This window comes from Cydia fagiglandana, chromosome 16 (genome assembly GCF_963556715.1).
Source record: "Cydia fagiglandana chromosome 16, ilCydFagi1.1, whole genome shotgun sequence".
Classification (NCBI taxonomy): domain Eukaryota; kingdom Metazoa; phylum Arthropoda; class Insecta; order Lepidoptera; family Tortricidae; genus Cydia; species Cydia fagiglandana.
In genome coordinates, this window is record NC_085947.1 from 10277601 (window position 1) to 10299151 (window position 21551).

Below are 21551 nucleotides of genomic sequence, written 5' to 3' on the forward strand. Positions count from 1 at the left end.
ACATGACCAATCAGACATTGACAGTTCAATGCTTTTTATTTCGTTCGTTTCATTCGTTCTTTTCAGTGCTGCCATCACAAAAATTACCAGTTTGCTCAGTTTGCCGTTTGAGTCAACCTTTAAAATCGTGATAACTTTTGCTTTATGTTGAGTTCGCATGACACTTAATGAAAAAAGAAGGAATATGTCAGTGTCAGACTGAGCTTGACATTGACAATCCAATTTTAATTTTTAGCTAATTTTGATCAGCGACATTGTTTTCCGTCTCCTCTCCTCATTATCCTTAATTAAAACAATCAATGGTAACTTAAAACTATAGCCAAAGTACTAAACATGAAAGAAAAATGGAATTTTATTTTATACCTATTGTGGTTTTCTTATTTGATTATGTCCGCTGTGGTCATGTTCGGCCAGGGTTTTCTTTTATCCCGCAAGACTTTGAGCGATGTGACAGAATGCGTGCCTTTAAGCAGGGTAGGGTGCGACGGCCGAGAGACGAACTCTAGTCAAGTTTCGTGTAGTGAAAATGAGAAGATCCGTCGTATTTTATCTAATCCTGGTGCGCCGATAGTATGCGCGGGTGAACGGAACAGGGTTATGTTTGTGTTGGTGGACGCGCTGCGTTACGACTTCACGGACTTTGACGAGGGTTTGGTCAAGCCGCTGCCGTACCAGAACCGGCTGCCGGTGATCCGGCGAACGCTGGAGCGCTGGCCTGATCGCGCGCGACTGTTCCGCTTCATGGCTGACCCGCCCACCACCACGTTGCAACGCATCAAGGCGCTCGTCACAGGCTCTCTGCCCACTTTCATAGATGTCAGCTCAAATTTTGCTGCTGTAGAGATGCAGGAAGATAATACAATAGACCAGGTAACATTGAATTATGAACATGAGTCTCTTTTATTTAAGTTGTAGAAAGTCTTATAACAATTTTAATCTTTTATGTTTCAGTTGTTTAGAACAGGAGGCAAAGCAGTGCTGCTGGGAGATGACACCTGGTCCAGAATCATCCCTGGCAGATGGATGAGATCCCATGCTATGTACTCATTCCACACTTGGGACTTGGATACCGTAGATTTAGGTTCTTAATGTTCTTATTCAACCTCCAATAAATACTGTTAATCAAACTTCATCATATGACAGGAGTTTACTCTGAGCAAATTTTGTATTCTCTATGAAAGATTGAATTTTAAATGAAAATTGTTATATTCTTTACAGAAATAGATTCTAAAATATATGACGAGGCACTAAAATCCGACTGGGACCTTCTCCTAGCCCACTACTTAGGAGTAGACCATGCAGGGCACAGATATGGACCAAACCACCCAGAGATGACCAGGAAACTTGAAGAAACTAATGCTAGGCTGGAAAAGATTATAAAAATGCTGCCACCAGATGTCCTACTTTATGTCATTGGTGACCATGGCATGACCGAGACAGGTATTAGGTTGTTTTATCTTATATTTGATTAGATTTTTAGGGTTCCGTACCCAAAGGGTAAATCGGGACCCTATTACTAAGACTTCGCTGTCCGTCCGTCCGTCTTTCCGTCCGTCTGTCACCAGGCTGTATCTCACGAACCGTGATAGCTAGACAGTTGAAATTTTCACAGATGATGTATTTCTGTTGTCGCTATAACAACAAATACTAAAAACAGAATAAAATAAAGATTTAAATGTGGCTCCCATACAACAAACGTGATTTTTGACCAAAGTTAAGCAACGTCGGGAGGGGTCAGTACTTGGATGGGTGACCGTTTTCTATTAGCTTTTTTTTTTTTCCCATTATGGGACGGAACCCTTCGTGCGCGAGTCCGACTCGCACTTGCCCGGTTTTTTATTAGATTAATCTATTATAAGTAAGTTAAACACTTTATTGTATGATAAGAATTTTTATCTACCTTTCTAATTACAATTTGAGGTTATTCGTCGACCGCCATATTGGTAACATCGCCTCGTGATTCATTTCTTTGTTTTTGCTCATTAATGTTGTTTAAAGTGTAATATTGATAGCGTATTATGCAGTAAATTAATGTGGAAGTGTGCAGCTAATGAAAAATTAATCATGAAACGCGTTTAACCACCATTCTGGCGTCAACGCCGGGTAGCCCACGAGGGTCCTTGTAAAGTCCAGCTATCACCTTACAAGAGCTCATAACCCTAATACCGAACAACGTCGTGCTCTACGAGCATTTGGTATTTCTACCTCTAACCGTGGCTGGCTAGAGCCCTAGAGGCCATAATTTGATAGTTTTATACCGTACACTGGCTAAAGTTTATTACAAATAATATTAATTCGATCCCACGTGGGATCCACTTTGACGTTGGCGAAATCATCGACAGTATCGATGGAGCCATATTACCCAAAGATTGATTGAATTACAATTTGTGTTAGTTTTATATTACATTATTTAACTAGTTACATTTATTTAGGCTTGGCTCATTGACATAGATAATTAGGGACTGGCCCTTCGGACAATAATAATGAGGCATGACAGGGGCCAGTACAGCGGTGTGACACTGCTACAACACGATTGGTTGATATAAGTTCGCATTACGCGCGCGATTGGTTGATGAGTTCGCATCACGCGCGCTATTGGTCGCAACTAGTTGCGTTAGACTGCACGATTGGCTGGAATTCGTGAGTCACACCGCTAAACTAGTACCATTTTTAGTGCCCGTAAGGCCAGTCCATAGATATATACGTTAATGGCTTGGCTGCTTTAAATCCTTTTTTGTATATGTTAAATAAGTAAACACTTTTTTCACATTGTTTTAGACTGGCATACATGGAATGATGGTTTGTATTGAGTATTATGGCTTGTGTTTGCTATGCTACTGATAACATTGTTGATTTTTATTACTATCCAAGGAAATGTGAATGTGATTGTGAAACTAGATTTTTATTGTTCATTAACATTTCCATCATTAACTGATTTTAGAAAAAAAAGGCATATTGGCATGGTTTTTTTATGTTACTCGAACTTCTTTTGTTTTTTTGGTAAGGGATACTTTTTAGGATATGGTTGAATTTGTCAAATGTGTTGACACTTAACCTTTTCGCCGCCATTGACTTGATATAAAGTCAGTACATTTCGTGCCTCACACGCTCGTCATATCAAGTCGTGGTTTTGGTCAGATTTGTTTACATGAAAATTGACGAAGCGGCGAAAAACTTAAGAAAAATTATAGTTTAATAAAAAGACACCATTGTTTATACAGGTGATCATGGTGGAGAGAGCAAAGCAGAGCGGACAGCAGCCTTCTTCGCATACCGCGGCGCGGGACTCTCAGATGTGGACACAACTCCACCGGGCAGTGAAGTTCAACAGACTGATTTCACACCTACAGTCAGTGCGGCGCTCGGATTGCCGCCCCCGGCGCCTTCGCTAGGGAATCTTCAGCTGTCTGTGTTACCTAAAACCACTGTGCCAGTTATGTTGTTGCAGATGACTAATGTTTTGAAACAGGTAAATATAGGTGTAATCGTCTTTTCTTAATCACTATATCTGTGCTTTCTTTTCTACTAAGCGCGTTTAAACCATAGGCCATAAGGTAAAATTACTGGTATTGTCTTGGATCGTCCCATTCGTTTTTCGTCAAGTTCTTAAATTAGTCCTATTCTGCTTTCGTCACCCATTCTACATTCGTCACAATCGTCGGTGGCTTTCAATATAGAAGAAAACAGAATAGGACTAATTTAAGAACTTGACGAATAACGAATGGGACCACCCAAGACGATACCAAATTACTGTACCTAACATTAGTTACAGGTTACAGTAATTGATTAATAGGATCACTATACCTACATTTAGAAGTTCAATCTATGAATATGAACTCATTTTTATCAGTATCCAAAATAGCTTTTAGTACTAAAGAGATAGACCAACTAGGCAAATATACAGGGTGACTACGGGGTCGTTAAGCAAGAGAGCGAGACATCATACAGAATCCAAAGATGAGCCTAATGATGTTGTTAATTATTGTTTATCACCAATAATGATGATTATTTCCCAGATGACAAGTAGGAAAAAACATTTTTGCATACAATTTAGTGACCCTACTCAATGTGACGTCTTGTCGCTTTCCATACAGCGTATATCAAAAGTCATAGGGTGACCATAATTACGTAGTACTTATACATAACATTAATTTTACTTGAAAAATAAGAATAATTAAAGTAATTATCTTTTAATCAAATACTACCATATGATAATGTGGATCATATACAGAGTCAGAAAAAGTGGTTCTGGATCACGACCCAGAAGTCACCCTGTATTTTGTATGGAGATTAACAAGTAAAATTTTCGAGCACTATTGAATAAGTAAACATCCTTGTATTGCACCATAAAGTTTAAAAAAAATACAGAAAGTGAAATACAAGCTTAAGACTAGATACGGTCTTATCGCTAAAAAGCGATCTCTTCCAGACAACCTTTGGGGAGCAGGAAAGTTACTGTTATTTTACGTCAAATAATTTTCGGTTTATATTCTTTTTCTAATATTTTTTTTGATACATATGTCACAGATATCACAATACCTAGTAAGGTATGGCGAGGAGTCGACCCAAGTGCCCCTCGATAAGCTGGCCGTGCTGATAAACGCGACGAGGGAGCAGATGAGCAAGGCGTCTGCCGTGGAAACTGTTGACGAACTGAATGTTTTTATTGCTGATGTAAAGTAAGTTATTCTGGAACTTTAATTTTGACATCTGAATATATGGAGAGTTTAAGAACTATTCATATTTTTACTTGTTAAGAAAGTTAACCCTCTCGCGCATGAGAGGAGGCCTGTGCTCAGCAGTGGGACGTATATAGGCTGAAATGATGATGATGATGATGATGAAGAAAGTTCTAGATACAATTTAAAAACCCGTTCTACCATAAAAAAAATTGAATAAACTTCGTAGAGCATATTCATTTGTATACAATGAGCAGTTGCTTTTGTCTGCGAGACACATTGAATGTTTGTAATGATGTTGAATTCACTCTATTTCAGGGCATTGGTCAACACCACACGTAGTATATTCCGCGAAGTATGGGTGGAGTTTGACTCCCTGTCAATGTTACGCGCGTTACTACTCTTCATCCTGGCCATATTCTTCAACTGGCTTGTCACTGAAGGGCTCCCTATAGACCGAATCCCGCTAATATTCGCGAGCTCTTTCGTTCCAACTGGATATATATCAATGGCTGTATGCATAGGGATATGTTACACCGCTTATTATTTACAAATAATAGAAAACGTCCTACACTCGATCATTTTAAGTACTGGCATAGTGTCCGGAGTGTTGACAGGCGCTTTGGTGGTAATGCATTGGGACGGTATATCCACAAGATGGTATGAAGGCCGATCGACGTTTTACGAGCGCTTCGCTAGAGGCGCCCTAGTCGCTTCTGCTGCAGTTTTAGTATCAAACAGTTACATAATAGAAGAGGGTGCCGGTTTAGCCTTCCTATCTTTATCAGTGCTCGGTTTGATGGCGTGGAATGTGGGCACGTTGAAAGCGGCAGGGCTGTGGGCTTGCTTTGGAGTGGTGTTGGCGTGTTCGCGGCCTTATAGAGGATGTCGGGAGGAGCAGGGGGACTGTTGGACGTCGGGCGGCGCGGCGAATCGGGAGCAGGCGTCTAGAGCGGCGCTAGTGCTGGCACTAGGTAAATATATTAATTTACAATTTATTTTAATGACGAGTACTGCTTTTGTATTTCGTAAGTTTCCGTACCGGTTCATTTCAGTATAGGGTCTAATAAAGCCGATGGAGAACTAAAATTACTGTTCCTAAAGAGACACGAAACCATATAGATCTCGCTATTATACCCAATGACGCTGCAATGAATAGTTGCAATTAATTAAATTGTAAGGTATTTGATATTATGTAACGTAACTAGTGTAACTACCTAGACAAATGGACTGCTATAAATCTGCAATCAATGTAATGCATGCAATGGAGTTTTATAATCGCCTACTACTTGTAGGTATGCATATAAAATTAGTCGCAAATTTAAGAGTTAGACTCTTGTCGGTGTAGCTCTCTCCATTTGACTCTATCCAGGGCCGCCTCCTTGATTTCCTTATACGACGTTACAGCTACCTTTTCTTTTATTTGTGTTATATAGCTTATCCTCGGCCTTCCCCTTCCTCTTTTTCCTGCAATCTTTTCTTCTATTATGTTATTTATAAAAGCGTCATGTCGTATAAGGTGACCAATCATTTTCCCTCTCCTACTTTTTATTGTCCTCAACAGTTGCCTTTTCACTCCTACTCTTAAAAAAAATTAAAAAATTAAATGTGTTGTTAATTGGTAGGGTCAGTGGCGGGTTTGGTGGCGGTGGGGCGGCGCGCGACGGGCTGGCGCGGGCTGGCGGCGGCGGCGGCCGCGCTGCTGGCCTGCGCGCACTGGGCCGTGGGCTGGGGCGCGTTAGGTGAGTCCCGAGTCTTGGTTATGCTGGTAATTATATCATCCGGGTAACGAGAGGAACAAACACGGGCGTTTTAAAAATTTCAAATGTGTTTTTGATGTTTTCGAGCTGAAATCAAATGATCTCAAGAATTGTGATCTTCGTGCCTCATCTACGTCTTCTATTTTACTACCCTATTTTATTTTTGGCATGTCTTCTATTACACTCTGTATCTTTAGGTATTTAAATAAAAGTGAACAAAATCTATAATCAAATGGCTCCTTAAGGCAGTTGAGGGTAGATGAAAACATTACATGATCAAATAATGTAGGTTAAAGTTAGGTCGTTCAGTGACCGAGCCAGGCGGTTTTGTATTTAGTTGGTTAACCAATAAATGTTATAACTACCCGAGGTGTACTTTCGTTTGGGCCAAATACCTTTCGCCAAATTTCACTTCCCAACAAACTTATCGCAATAGTTTCATTTCCCAAAGGAACCTTTAGCAAAGTTACACTTCGCATATAATTTATTTGGTCAAATTATCATTTGGCATGATTTTACTTTGTCAAATGTTATTAGGACAAAAACTTATTTAGCAAACGTTTTTTATTGTCTAATATTATATTCCAAAAAGATGTTTGGTCAAAATTGTCACTTCGCAAATTTGACAAATAGGCATTTCTATTTAAATTTGTACTTTTTGTTATGTTAATATAGGTACGTTAAATTCTACGTACTTAATTTGGGTGGGTTGAGTTAGGTTTGAACTGCGATCCTCACAAAACGGAACCACTATCAGAAAAGCGGATTAGGTTAGGTTAGAACTGTGACCCTCACAGAATCGAAATGCTATTAGAAAAGTGGGTTAGGTTAGGTTAGAACTGCAGATCCTTATAGAAACGAAATACTATGTACAAGAAAAAGGTCATCGAAGTGGATTAATTAATTTAATAGAATAACGAGATGTAAAAAATTTGCATGACATTTTCAACTAAAATGTGGTTTATATATTGGTGGTTATTTACTATTTTTGGGTTACAATGATTACTTTGGTGTTATTTGCTTCAATAGAATAGCAAGATGTAACAAATTTGGTTATCATTTTACATTAAAATGGAGTTTTAATTTTAGTGATCATTTACTACATATTTTTGGCAGTAAGAATGTTTTTTTTTTTGACGTTACATTTTACTATGAATATGTAATGATCAGTTAAATACCAGACAAATAAAATTCTGCAGCCTCCTCTCTATTGGTATGTAAATTGTATGCCATGCAATATATTGGGACATGTAAGTTATGCTTAATGATACATTTGACTAAATAATATTTGGTAAAATGAAACTTGTCCAAGTAATTATTTGCTAAACAATAACTTTGCAAAAAAGACTATTGCTAACTGAAAATTTGCGATAAGTTGTTTTGCCAAACATTTTTTTGGGAAATGATAATTTGGGAAACATAGTTTGGGATGTGATACTTTGGGAAACGTTTTTGGCCCATTCGTTAGTAAACCCTACCCGAAAATGTACAAATTGTTTGTTCACTTTTATTTAAATACCTAAAGATACACAGTAGAAACTGTGGCTGATTTTTAGGATAACCTGATTGAATTTTTATACTAAAGTATTTGTTAAATCCTAGGATCAGCAGGCCGCTCGCGATTACTGGCGCGCGCCGCTTGGCTAGCCCTGGCCGCCGGCCTAGGGCTCCTCTTGCGGCGCGACGGCCGCGGCGCTGTTCTGCCTCTACTCGTGTGCTCGCTACTACTCTATGTGGCTAACACCCTAGTATTGGGTGCCGCTTATGCTCCGGCCGCGGCGATAGCACTACTGTCTGGTTATTTGGCTTTGAATATCGTGGCGCTGTTGAAGACCGACGGCTCTGCTAAGTCATGTAAGTTGTTCAGTTTGTATTTGCTGCTCTTTGAGTGCTCACTATTACGTGGATAATACTTTAGTACGGTTGGTGCCGCAACTTATGTACTTAAGTTGCCATACTACTTAATTGCATAGAAAGTGGATAGTTTAGGAAAATTAGGGAACCGACTGTACTAGGTGTGGCGTATGTATATACGGATATTCTTTGACGGCTATCATTCAGCTTACTTATTGTAATATTTACTACTACTATAACATATTTAATTTTACAGCGCATTGGCGCTAGCTGTAATGCTGTATAATTATCACTGAATAAATATCAATATTCAGCAGAGCTTGAAACCGTTAGCGAAATAATATGTTTCTGATGTAACACCTAATTTTAATCACGTGTCTGACGATTCCCAACATTATCAGATTGATATTAGGTACTATTTCATTGCGTTACCTATCACCAAAGTTTCGGTGGTTTTCTAAATTTGAATTGAATCAGACTATAGAACAATCAGGAGTCTGGTTTAATTTTTGCTTGCATTAGATCTAAAAAAAATCTCATGAAAAATCTCAATTTTCCTTTAGTTCAACAATAATAAAATTCAGGACAATAGTGACGTAATTGCCTAATGAAAACCCAATATTCCAGCCATGGCGACGCGCTGCAATTCCAGCGTGGCGTGCCTCTGGGTGTTGCTCGGCTCGTATCACTTCTACGGCACCGGGCACCACGCCACCATTGGCCACATTCGCTGGGCGCCGGCCTTCCACGCCGGAGACCCGCACTATACCGGCTTCGGTCCGGCTATCATCGGTCTCTTTATGACGCTAGAGCTGTTCGGTAAGCCTTATACGCGCGAGTATTTTGAAAGTCGTAGCACACTACTCAAGTACTGTATCTCTGGGTGTTGCTCGGCTCTTACCACTTCTACGGCACCGGGCACCACGCCACCATTGGCCACATTCGCTGGGCGCCGGTCTTCCACGCTGGGGACCCGCACTATACCGACTTCGGTCCAGCTATCATCGGTCTCTTTATGACGCTAGAGCTGTTCGGTAAGCCTTATATGTTGAAAGTCGCAGCACACTACTCAAGTTCTGTATCTCTGGGTGTTGCTCGGTTCGTACCACTTCTACGGCACCGGGCACCACGCCACCATTGGCCACATCCGCTGGGCGCCGGCCTTCCACGCCGGGGACCCGCACTATACCGGCTTCGGTCCGGCTATCATCGGTCTCTTTATGACGCTAGAGCTATTCGGTAAGTTCTTTTGACGAGAGAATAGGACGACTACTTTTTCTGACCACACACTACAGGTTTTATATGACCTTGGTCGTCGTAAATGCCAGTAATACGGGTAACAGCAGTGGGGAAACTCTTTCGGGCAAACTCTGCTCCGCTCGGCTCAACATTGCTCCGAGCAATTATTAGGGTTGGGTTGGTTTGCGTGCACGACCACAGATAAGATAAAAACTTGAATGTTGACAACCCTAAATAGCCGTAAGTGATAGTGCCATACATTAGAAAGGGATAGCATGATTCGTTCCTGAATCGCAGACAACCTTCGGTTTTGTTGGAAGTGTCCTTTCTATACGGTAGTACTCTCTACTCTCTAACACAAATTAGTATCTGCCTGAGGTACTGCGAGGCGATGGATGGTAGTGGTATTTTATAAAACTGTTTGTAAAGTGTTGTGTACCGTAGCGTATAAGTAAACTCTAAATTGTTACAGTGATTTGGTTTATGGGTCAATTTCTGAACACGATTTTTTTTCTGTCCGTGATGAAAATTGCGGGTTAGCATCATATAATACTTACCATTTTTTTTTTTACATAAAGAAGCCACACTTTCACACCGGGTTCCATATGAATTCACTGATTAATTGGTTTTTAGAGTACACTTAAAAATACCTAAAGGCTCAAATTACTACTCCCGTGCCCTGTCCGGAATCTACTTTTGAGCATAATGAAAAATCCTACGAAAAATTCTACATTAGTATCACTAATTTAGTGTCAAATACTTAAACTAGATGATATTTACTATCACTGAGCACATACACTATTAACTTCATTGTGGTAAATAACTCGTGATCGAAGTTTAAATTTTGTCCGAGCGCGCGAGTAAAATTTCGTCGGCAAAACTCAAAGGGCTCTCACAGCCGACGTCTGTATCTGAACCGCCTCGTGTCCTGCCTCACCTGTACTGGCAGTATTCGGCTGATTCTCAAAGCAAGCGGATGTACGTCAAGCCGCGGCGTGTTCGAGAAAATCGCATAAGTATTTCGGAATCCGGGTGGGCGACAATTTTTTTCTAATTTCGATGCCCCTTATAAATTTTATTTCCCACATAGCTTTTCAAAAACAATTGTCATATTTAGGAGCCCTTTATGTATCTTTATGTAAGCGATAACATAACAGTTTGGTTAAACACGATTTAAATTTTTGGCGAATTTTTTTATTACGAATTCTAATTTCCGTGCCCTAATTCCCATAGAATATTTACCTAAAACAGCTGATTAAGTAGCACGGGAATTAGAAAGTATTACATTTATTGTCAACAAATTTTTAATTGGGGGCACTGTAAGTTAATTGGCAATGTTTACGTCATATTATTATTACATATATATTGGCATTGAATATATATTATATGTAATAATAATATGACGTATATCTTTCTATTTTACATTTAAGGAAATCTCAGAGAATGCACAAAAATCTATGAACGGTTTTTTAGTATAAGTACTATAGTACATACTTACAGGGTGGACCCGAATAACCCGGGCAATTTTAATATGTAAGGTAAGGTGGGGTAAGACGACACTGGGGTAAGACTATCACTTGTATGGAATCCTCGTACTGTTAGTCTTGCGCCACCTTACCTTATTCATTTATCATATTATAATATTAAAATATTATATAAACATAAAACTATTTTTGGAATTATTACATATTATAATACCCGTACCTAAGGTGAAGTACATGAAACAAAATGAATCAAATTTACAATGGTTTTATATCGTATCGTATTGTAAGCCGTATAAAGTTTAAATATCTGGGAGACCGAGCTTTGCTCGGAAAACATATCCCTACCTAAAAAGTCAAAAATGCGCGTTTTCCCAGAGACACCTAGCTAGATCGATTTTTCATCCCAGAAAACGCCCATATATGATCAAATTTCATCGAAATCGTTAGAGCTGTTTCCTAGATCCCCGAAATATATACAAGAATTGCTCGTTTAATAGATTAGTTGTTATAAATTAGCTTTTCTAATAGGTACAAGAAAAATTAAATATATCCTATTCTTACTATATAATATAATTAATATTATAGGACATTCTTACACTATATTATAAATGCGAAAGTATCTCTGTCTGTCTGTCTGTTATCTCGTCACGCTTAAGCCGCTGAAACAATATCATCTTGATAATACATATTTGGCATGGAGATAGTTTGAGGCCTGAAGAAGGACAAAGGTTCTGGGGGCACGGCAGTGCCGCCGCACATCGAGCAAAACAAAGTGGCACGGCCGTACCATCAAATCTCAATAACATTCTATCTAAATAACATTTAATTTGAGCATGTAGTCTAAGAATTAATACAATTTAAAATCCCTTAGTTTTGTCTCTGGCACAATCACTCTCAATCAATATTATTTTAAGGTACTTTTAGCATACCCACAAGTTCCAAATTTGAAACGTAATTAGGTTTTAGGTTCCCCTATCATTGGCATAATTTTTTTTGTAATAATTCTATTGTGCATAATAACTTTAGGCATAATATACTGTTAGCATAAACTCACTTGGTACTGGATTGTTGCGCATACGTGCTCTATGCATAATTTTTATTGATCGAAGTGTCTTTTGGCATAATTTTAATGTCCGAATCGAGACCTGGTATCTGTTTCATTTCGCATAATTTTATTTGTAATAATGTATTTTAGCATAATTCGCTATTAAGCATAATGTACTACAAGCATAAAATCTTATGGCATAGAAATGTTTTGCATACTTGCGAGAATCATATATGTTGTAGGCCCAATATTTTTTGTCTGAAATTAATTCGCCGAATGTTTCGCAACTCGCAACTATTATTTCTCATAATTTCATTTCGCCTAATAACAACAGTTAGTTTTCATGGGGTCGCAGTTCTAACTTAACCTAACCCACTTTTCTGGCAACAGTTCGTTTTCTTGGGGGTCGCAGTTCTAACCTAAACTAACCCACTTTTCTGGCAACAGTTTGTTTTCGTGGGGTCGCAGTTCTAACCTAACCTAACCCACTTTTTTGGCAACAGTTTATTTTCGTGGGGTCGCAGTTCTAACCTAACCTAACCCACTTTTCTAGCAACAGTTTGTTTTCGTGGGGTCGCAGTTCTAACCTAACCTAACCCACTTTTCTGGCAACAGTTGGTTTTCGTGGGGTCGCAGTTCTAACCTAATCTAACCCACTTTTCTGGCAACAGTTTGTTTTCGTGGGGTCGCAGTTCTAACCTAACCTAACCCACTTTTCTGGCAACAGTTTGTTTTCGTGGGGTTGCAGTTCTAACCTAACCTAACCCATTTTTCTGGCAACAGTTTGTTTTCGTGGGGTCGCAGATCTAACTTAACCTAACCCACTTTTCTGGCAATAGATTGTTTCCGTGGGGTCGCAGTTCTAACCTAACCTAACCCACTTTTCTAGCAACAGTTTTTTTGTTGGGCTCCGCATCTGCTCCGGCGCTACGGACATAGCAGCCCCTTCGCCCTTGCGTAGCAAAGCGCAGGCGCTAATGCTATATGCCATTCTGCTAAATGTAGCTTATGACAGATGCGTTTTAGATCATACAAGTTATACCAAATAGAAAAAATCGAAATACGTTTTCTGCGATGTAAATATTCGCCTAAATCCTATTATGCTAAACAGATTATGCAAATCACATTTCGGACATTTAAACAAACGCAAAATAAAATTATTCGTATCAAAAGTCGGCCAAAATAATAGTAGTCTATTTAAGATTCGGACTTGCAAACATTCGGCCTATTGCATATTATACAAACTGAAGCTTTCTGCAAATTTAACATTCGTCGAAATACATTTCTGCGAAACAGGTTATGCCAGATGCGTTTCGGGTCACGGAAGTTATGCCAAATAGACGGAACCCTTAGGTTTTAGCTTTTTAAGCCAATAAAAATCTAATAATACTGCAATATTAGTTACGTTCTAAAGATAACTGCATAATTAAGTTTGTAATCCTATAGAAATATATGCGATATAACGTTGTTAACGTTACCTTTTAGTTCTTACAATTAGTAGGGAAAGTAAAGGTACACTACGATGGACGATGTGAGTATGAATAAAGATGTATTATGATATGTATATACATAGTATCAGTATGGTATGGGTATGTTTACCCGAAAAGAAGGACAGCCTACAAAAAGAGATGGGATCATTTCAATTCATGTAAAAAGATGCAAATCTCGCAACGCAGTTCTTCTACTCTACTACAAAAAAGTTTTGGGATGTAATGTGAAACCAAGTCGGTTATTTTAGTCAGTGCCAGGGGGTATTTTGTAAGCAAGTTTTTTTTAGGAAGATTATGATATTTTTGAGAAATTACTTAACCAACTTACACTTTGAAGATTTTCCCGCAGGGCAGGGACCCCCCGTATACCTACAGGGTGTCCCAGAATTCGACGTCAAGCCGTAAACGGATGATAGACCAAGGCATAACAGTTATCATAAAAATACAAAAAAAAATCCAACTCATGTTCTTTAAAAATTATGGTCACTTTAAAAATACACTAAAAAATCCATAACTGTTATGACTTGGTCTATTATCCGCTTACGGCTTGACGTCGAATTCTGGGACACCCTCTATGTGTAAAGTAAGGCGGGGTAAGACTAACTTAGTTTATTTTGATCGGGGTAAGACTAACAGTATGAGGATTCCATACAAGTGATAGTCTTACCCCGGTGATAGTCTTACCGCACCTTACCTCATATGTGTTCAAACAATTTTTTGGGTTATTAATTTATGAAGGCAGCATATTCGATTTCTTCAGATTAACTTACACAATAACTTCTTCTCACTGTGCCCCTATTTATTTCTTAGTATAATTTCCTATAAGACCATATACCAGATCATACACCTTGTACCTATCTACATGCAGATACATAATGACACTTTTTAATGAATAGTTTTGTATGTAAAGGCGGACAAGTTTACGAAACTACTCAAAGTATTGTTTTGAAATATGTACATTTTACTAAGAAAGAGAGATTAGTTGCCATTAAAATAAAGGAAAGGATTAGTCAAATACGTAGTTTTTAGTGTAACATACTTTCGTAGATTTGTCGTTCGAAACTAAAATTAAAGAAGGTAAATATGTCCGATGCCACTTCAGTATGGTTGCAGTATATTATTGTAGATTAAAATATACATAAATAATAGTTTTAAGTACCAAAATAAGTTAAGAAAACAATTCCCGTGCCGTGTTCTAATTTCCGTCCTAGTAAAATCTAATTTCCATGGACACACTAATTCCCGTGCCCTGACCAAAATTTTAAATTTAAATAACTTTTATAGTTTTATGAATATTTTTATCCCATAAGAAAATTAATATTTATTATATTTTTTATCAAATTCTCAGCATCTTTTTTTTTGTGTAATGTTGGTATTTCAAAATTCCATGGAAATTAGACAAAAATGCTCGTTTGGTGAAATTGACCCTTATACTGTCAGACTGTATAAAATTTTGTTTTGTTTGAAATAAAATTATTTATTCTGTGGTAATAGCGCCAGCAGTGGACTTTTCTACTGCGTACGCCCTCCAAATATCCAGGAACTATTATATGAAGAAAATAGACTATATAAAGTCCATTTCAATAGAACTTGCAAACTATGTAAACAAACCGCCATATTGAAATTGTCTCTGAATGATGAATTTGCTAGTGATGGGCAAGAGTCTTACTTAGTCCTTTACTTAAGGCCGTAACACACTATCGCACTGCATCATGAACTTGGTGCGTCGCATCCATAGTTCGTTTTTTTATTGCATTAAAAAGAACTTGAAAGAAGGTAAGCGATCTTGACATGTCTTTTAATTGAAAACGCTTATTAAAAATCAGTAACTATTACTTATGAAAGCAGAAGAATATAAATGATCGTATTGGATTCATTATTGTTACATATTTGCCGTAACTTATTTTTTGAATGTGTTTTTCAATCAAAAACAATGACATAAAGATTGTTTACCTTATTTTTAATGCTAAAAAAACGAACTATATATCACTTATGGGTGCGACGCACCAAGGTCGTGGTGCGGTGCGATAGTGTGTTACCATTTTTAGGGTTCCGTACCCAAATGGTAAAACGGGACCCTATTACTAAGACTTCGCTGTCCGTCCGTCCGTCCGTCTGTCACCAGGCTGTATCTCACGAACCGTGATAGCTAGACAGTTGAAATTTTCACAGATGATGTATTTCTGTTGCCGCTGTAACAACAAATACTAAAAACAGAATAAAATAAAGATTTAAGTGGGGCTCCCATACAGCAAACGTGATTTTTGACCAAAGTTAAGCAACGTCGTCGCGCGTGGTCAGTACTTGGATGGGTGACCGTTTTCTTTTTGCATTTTTTCCGTTTTTTTAACCGACTTCCAAATCCCAAAGGAGGAGGTTATCAATTCGGTTGTATGTTTTTTTTTATTATTTTTTTTATTTTTTTAATTTTTTATGTTTGTTACTCCATATCTCCGTCATTACTGGACCGATTTTGAAATTTTTTTTTTTGATTGAATGTATATGTATACAGATTGGTCCCGTTTCTGTCAAAACCCAGTTCTGATGATGGGTTCCATGAGGAATCGAGGGAACTCCTCAAATCTTAAAGGCATACATATAGTGATTTTTGGGTTTTTATCATCAAATCAAGCATATACATCCAAAAAAGTGACATTTGATGAAGTGGAACTGCTGATGATGATCAGAACGGAACTCCTCAACGACGCATAGTTCACGGTTGGCGATTTGTCCTCTTCGTTATGTTTGTTAAGCAAGTTCAGTTTTTAAGCTACATTTTTGTCAAGCTCGAGTTCTGATGATGGGATCCATGAGGAATCGAGAGAACTCCTCAAATCTTAAAGGCATGCGTATAGAGATTTTTGTAATTACATAAAAAAAACAAGCATTTTCATTAAAAACTGTCGCATTTGATGAAGTGGAACTGCTGATGATGATCAGAACAGAACTCTTCAACGACGCATAGTTCACGTTTCGCGATTTTTCCTCTTCGTTATGTTTGTTAAGCAAGTTAAGTTTTTAATGCACATTTTTGTCAAGCTCGAGTTCTGATGATGGGATCCATAAGGAATCGAGGGAACTCCTCAAATATTAAAGGCATGCGTATAGAGATTTTTGTATTTACATCAGAAAATTAAGCATTTTCATTAAAAACTGTCGCATTTGATGAAGTGGAACTGCTGATGATGATCAGAACAGAACTCTTCAACGACGCATAGTTCACGTTTGGCGATTTTTCCTCTTCGTTATGTTTGTTAAGCAAGTTAAGTTTTTAAGCCACATTTTTGTCAAGCTCGAGTTCTGATGATGGGATCTATAAGGAATCGAGGGAACTCCTCAAGTATTAAAGGCATACGCATAGATTTTTTTGTATTTTCATCATAAAATCAAGCATTTATATTAAAAACTGTCGCATTAGATGAAATGGAACTGCTGATGATGACCAGAATAGAACTCTTCAACAACGCATAGTACACATTTGGTGATTACCTACGAATTTCGATTTTGACTTGGACTGGGACCCGGACTCGGACCCAGAACCGGACTCATACCCGGATCCGGTTCGGACCCGGACCGGACCCGGACTCGGACCCGGGCTCGGAGCCGGACTCGGACCCGGACTCAGACCCGGACTCGGACCCGGACCTTGACCCGGAAAACCACTATGATACCTTAACTAAATAAACCACTATGATTACCTACCATAAAATGTGTAAGTATATAAGTATGATGATGCCAATCTTACTAGCCCCTCCCGCTTAAACCCCCGTACACCGCACCGCATGCGCCGTTAAGTGGGTTAGGTTAGGTTTGAACTGCGATCCTCACAGAACCGAACTGCTATCAGAGAAGTGGGTTAGGTTAGGCTAGAACTACGACCCTTACAGAAGCGAAATGCAAGTAGAAAAGTGGGTGGTTTTACCTCCTTTTCTACATAGTATACCTATACCATCTACAATAATCTTTCACCGGCCCCCATAGAAGTCGGTTTTTTTTTTCTTAAAAATTATTTTTACTTTATGGTGCGGAACCCTTCGTGCGCGAGTCCGACTCGCACTTGCCCGGTTTTTATGTCAAACCATATCGAATAATTAAATACCGAAAGTAAAAAACAAGTAGATACTTATTTTTAATTTGTTTAATCACGATTCTTCACGATCAGAGGAAAAAAAAATTTTCAAACTACCGCGCAGTGTATATAACCGCGTTGGCAGGTACAGACCGTGAGTCGCGTAGTGTGTAGCGGCTTTACGAGTATATCACCAACTTTAGTCACAACACTACCCATCATAGACAATTGTAGAATGTAAAAGAAACAAAAACGTCATTACATCAGGGCCTAATAACCTAACTTATGAAACCATTTTAAACTTTTAATGAAATATCCAAGATACAGTTATATATTGTTGTATTTTACGGTAACGACCGCTTTAATAGTGTATAGTGTATGTGTTTCAATGGTGTTTGATGAGATGATGTGAAAATTCAAGGAGAAACAGTGACAAAACAAAGTTACGTCTTTTGTTTACAAAGTTAGCAAGTTCTATTGGAATGGACTTTATACAATACAATAAAATACAATACAATACTCTTTATTGCACACCTCACATACACGTAGTTTACAATAAATGGACAATAACATAAACAAAGACAGTAGAGGTAACAACAGGCGGTCTTATCGCTTAAGAGCGATCTCTTCCAGACAACCTTATATGTAATTTGTTTTGTAGGAATGCCCCTGCTGTTCGGTGCAGCCGCCCCGCTGCTCGCGCTGTGGCGCGGCGCCGGCGCGGCGGGCGCGCGCGCGCAGCTCACGGCCGTCTTCCTCGTGTGCCTCAAGTTCGCGCTCTGCTTCGCTATCAGGGTAACATTATAATCTCTGTCTTCTAATCTAACACAAATAAATATATTAGGGCCAGTTGCACCAACCACATTTGACAGACTGCTCAGCGTCAGCCGGCGCGCCCCGGTGCTTTACTATGAACCTTTCCATACATACAAATTTAGCGAACTCTTTAACGATACGAACAGTTTCGTGCAACCGACCCTTAGTGTTGTAAATGAATTCATTCCAGTCAAAGCGAGTATTCATATAGATACCTACTGGTGATTACGATTAAGATTTTTTGCCGTGAACTGTTTCCGTCCACAAATTTCCCATAGGATTTTCTGAGTTTTATTTTTTAATGTTTCAACAATCTGAAAACTTTCCATCGGCACATCAGTAACTGCAATACCCTTACATCGTTATTTATAACGTGTTAACCGTTAGGCAATTAGTAAAGCGGTATCCAGACTAGTAAATTTTTCGCCATCTGATTAAATTGCCCGATTGAATCGGAACGTGCGGACGCAAACACCAATTTGGCTCGCCGAATTCAACCGCCGATAATGACCGATGTTACCAATAAAATTGAGGTGCGGACGCAAGAATACTAATTTGTGACGCTAGTATTTTCATTCTGGGGCATTTGTTCAATTTAGAGGGCTCTAATATCACCATAAATCTAAAATTGGTGAGTGGCGCCTATTATTTTTCTGATCAAATCGATCGATTTGATCAGGCCCGTCTGGATACCACTTAACTCGGTATCGTCTGGGGTCGTCCCATTCGTTTTTCAAGTTTTTAAATTAGTGCTATTCTGCTTTCGTCACTCATTCTACATTCGTCACAACCGTCGGCGGCTCTCAATGTAGAATGAGTGACGAAAGCAGAATAGGACTAATTTAAGAACTTGACGAAAAACGAACGGGACGACCCAAGACGATACCCTTAACTCTTGTACCATTTGTGGCAGTCGTTCGTGTGCGCCCTGTCGGCCACCATCCACTGCCGGCACCTGATGATCTGGGGCGTGTTCACGCCGAAGCTGCTGTTCGAGGCGGGCGCGTGCGGCGCCGCGCTGCTCGGCGCCACGGCCGGCGCCGCCCTCGCCGCCTGCCACGCGCCCGCCCACCACAGGAACAGTTGACACAAACATTCAACCTAGGAACGATGACTCAAATACATACTCTAATAAAACATGGTCTTCTCTTCCCAGAGTGACACGAGTCTACGTCACAACAACATGGCCGCTATATATAGCGCTATCGCATATTATCATATAGCGCTGTCGCATGATGACGTAGGCTTGTGTCAGTCAGGTGACCTAGAAAAGACGGGAAGAGAGTACCAGGCGAGTATATTATTATACCATGAGTCAAATGATAGGTTACTGGACGTTGTATTGGCTGTTGCGAGTTGTGATCGATTTGTTAGTGAGAGGAGGAGCTAAAGTCAAAGTATATTAGATGGCCTTCTTGTCTCGCATTTAGTATATATGGATTGAATGGGCTTTTTAGGGATGCCATTTAGTGATACTACTATTTTTATCGTAGGATGTTTGTTTTACATTGTAAAATATTCTTTGTTCTGAAGATCCGAGTTACTTTGGAAAGCACAGGTAAATTCGAACGATGTAATAATTTATGTCTATGAATAGAGTCACAAAAGGAAAAAACCGGTCAAGTGCGAGTCGGACTCGCGTTCCAAGGGTTCCGTACATAAGTTAGTTGCCTGAAATAAAAAATTTCATTTCATTTCATAAGTCCGACTCACGCTTGACTGCACATTTCTAATACATTTTCCTGTCATCTATAGGTAAAGTACTATTTTGTGTATTTTTTACAAAATTTTAGGCCCAGTAGCTTCAGAGATTAAGGGGGGGGGGGAGGGATCAATGTTGGTAGGTGGCATTATGTACGATATAGCTTTAATACTAGTTTTTGCATTTTTAGCATTTCGTGTCGTAATGGAGGTGTAATGACATTATTGGGAATGTTTATAATTTTTAAATTGTATGGCTGGTACAATTTAAAAACTCCATTGGGATATGGGTTTGAGTTGCGGTTAGTGATTGTACCCATTTACTGTCAAATGTGGCAATATCTAATAGTCCTTTGGACAGTTCCTCTTAGTAACGATAACTGGCAATAAGTCGTTTTAATTTTCAATGTGGTCTAGTCTTGAGGACTGGGACTCCTAGAAATTGCCGTAATAGTATTAATAGTTATACATTTTTTATGATATTTAATGTAAAATAAGATTGTAAACTGACACTGCCGTAGAGCTTGTTTGTTGAAATTCTGAAAGGATATTGTTGCAAGGATAATATTACATTTTTGTTATTTTAGAAACCCAGCTTGTGATTCGTGATATTTGCCAGAACCAATTAATAGAAAAGTGAACTAAATTGTGTATTCGTTTATGACGTGAAATCGAATTTATAAATTGTTGCTTAAAAATTGACATTATAACTTGTTTAAATTACATGTGAAAATGAACTTTATTGTTATATATCAAGAATCGTTTTGCATTTAAAAGTTTAGGTTAACAATATGCAAAACTCGAAATGTTTTTCCTTGCGCCCATTTTGGCGCTGGTGCTCAGAGATTGAGAAGTATTTTTTCGTTGTGTGCTTGTATCATATTATCCTAGGTAGGGTGAATCGTCATAGTACTTAATAGACGATTTACCCTACCTATCGAGAGTACAATTGTCGTCACAAACCGGATTGTCTTTACCAGTTTAATGGGCGTGGTATGTGTACATATTTTACTAAGATAATGTGAAATGAAATATTTAATTTATGTAAATTATATAAGTACATCACTGATTCACTGCCAATAAATGACCATGATGCTTTTATAGTTCATTACTAAATTTTAAATGATGTTGTATTTTAATGTTGACAAAATTGTGCGGTTAGACTGAAAATCTTTTTCAAAAAATTTGTAGATCCAATAGGGATGAATTTATTATGACAGTGATATTATAGTGGTCCTTGTAGCAATGTAGAGAACCAACCTTGTGTTGTAGATTGTACCATCAGTATTTTAGGGTCACTATTGTTTCCCAAAAAGTTAAAGTCATAATGTATTATTTGTTTGCATTTTCGTTACTCATAATTTGTTTGGTTCAGAAACGTGTAACTTTTCAGGAATGCCATAAAACAAACCTA

The 21551-nt window shown here is 38.6% G+C and overlaps 1 protein-coding gene across 1 annotated transcript; it reads left to right on the forward strand.

Annotated features, from left to right (window-relative positions):
• Positions 1-157: 157 nt before the first annotated feature.
• LOC134671956 (uncharacterized) lies at positions 158-21550 on the forward strand. Its single transcript, XM_063529836.1, has 12 exons — positions 158-870; positions 952-1081; positions 1219-1440; positions 2779-2799; positions 3222-3469; positions 4528-4679; positions 4998-5653; positions 6305-6421; positions 8042-8293; positions 8921-9112; positions 18282-18415; positions 19350-21550. Exons 1-12 carry the CDS (start codon positions 334-336, stop codon positions 19521-19523), a joined length of 2835 nt encoding a protein of 944 aa, XP_063385906.1. The 5' UTR covers positions 158-333; the 3' UTR covers positions 19524-21550.
• The last annotated feature ends 1 nt before the right edge of the window (position 21551 follows it).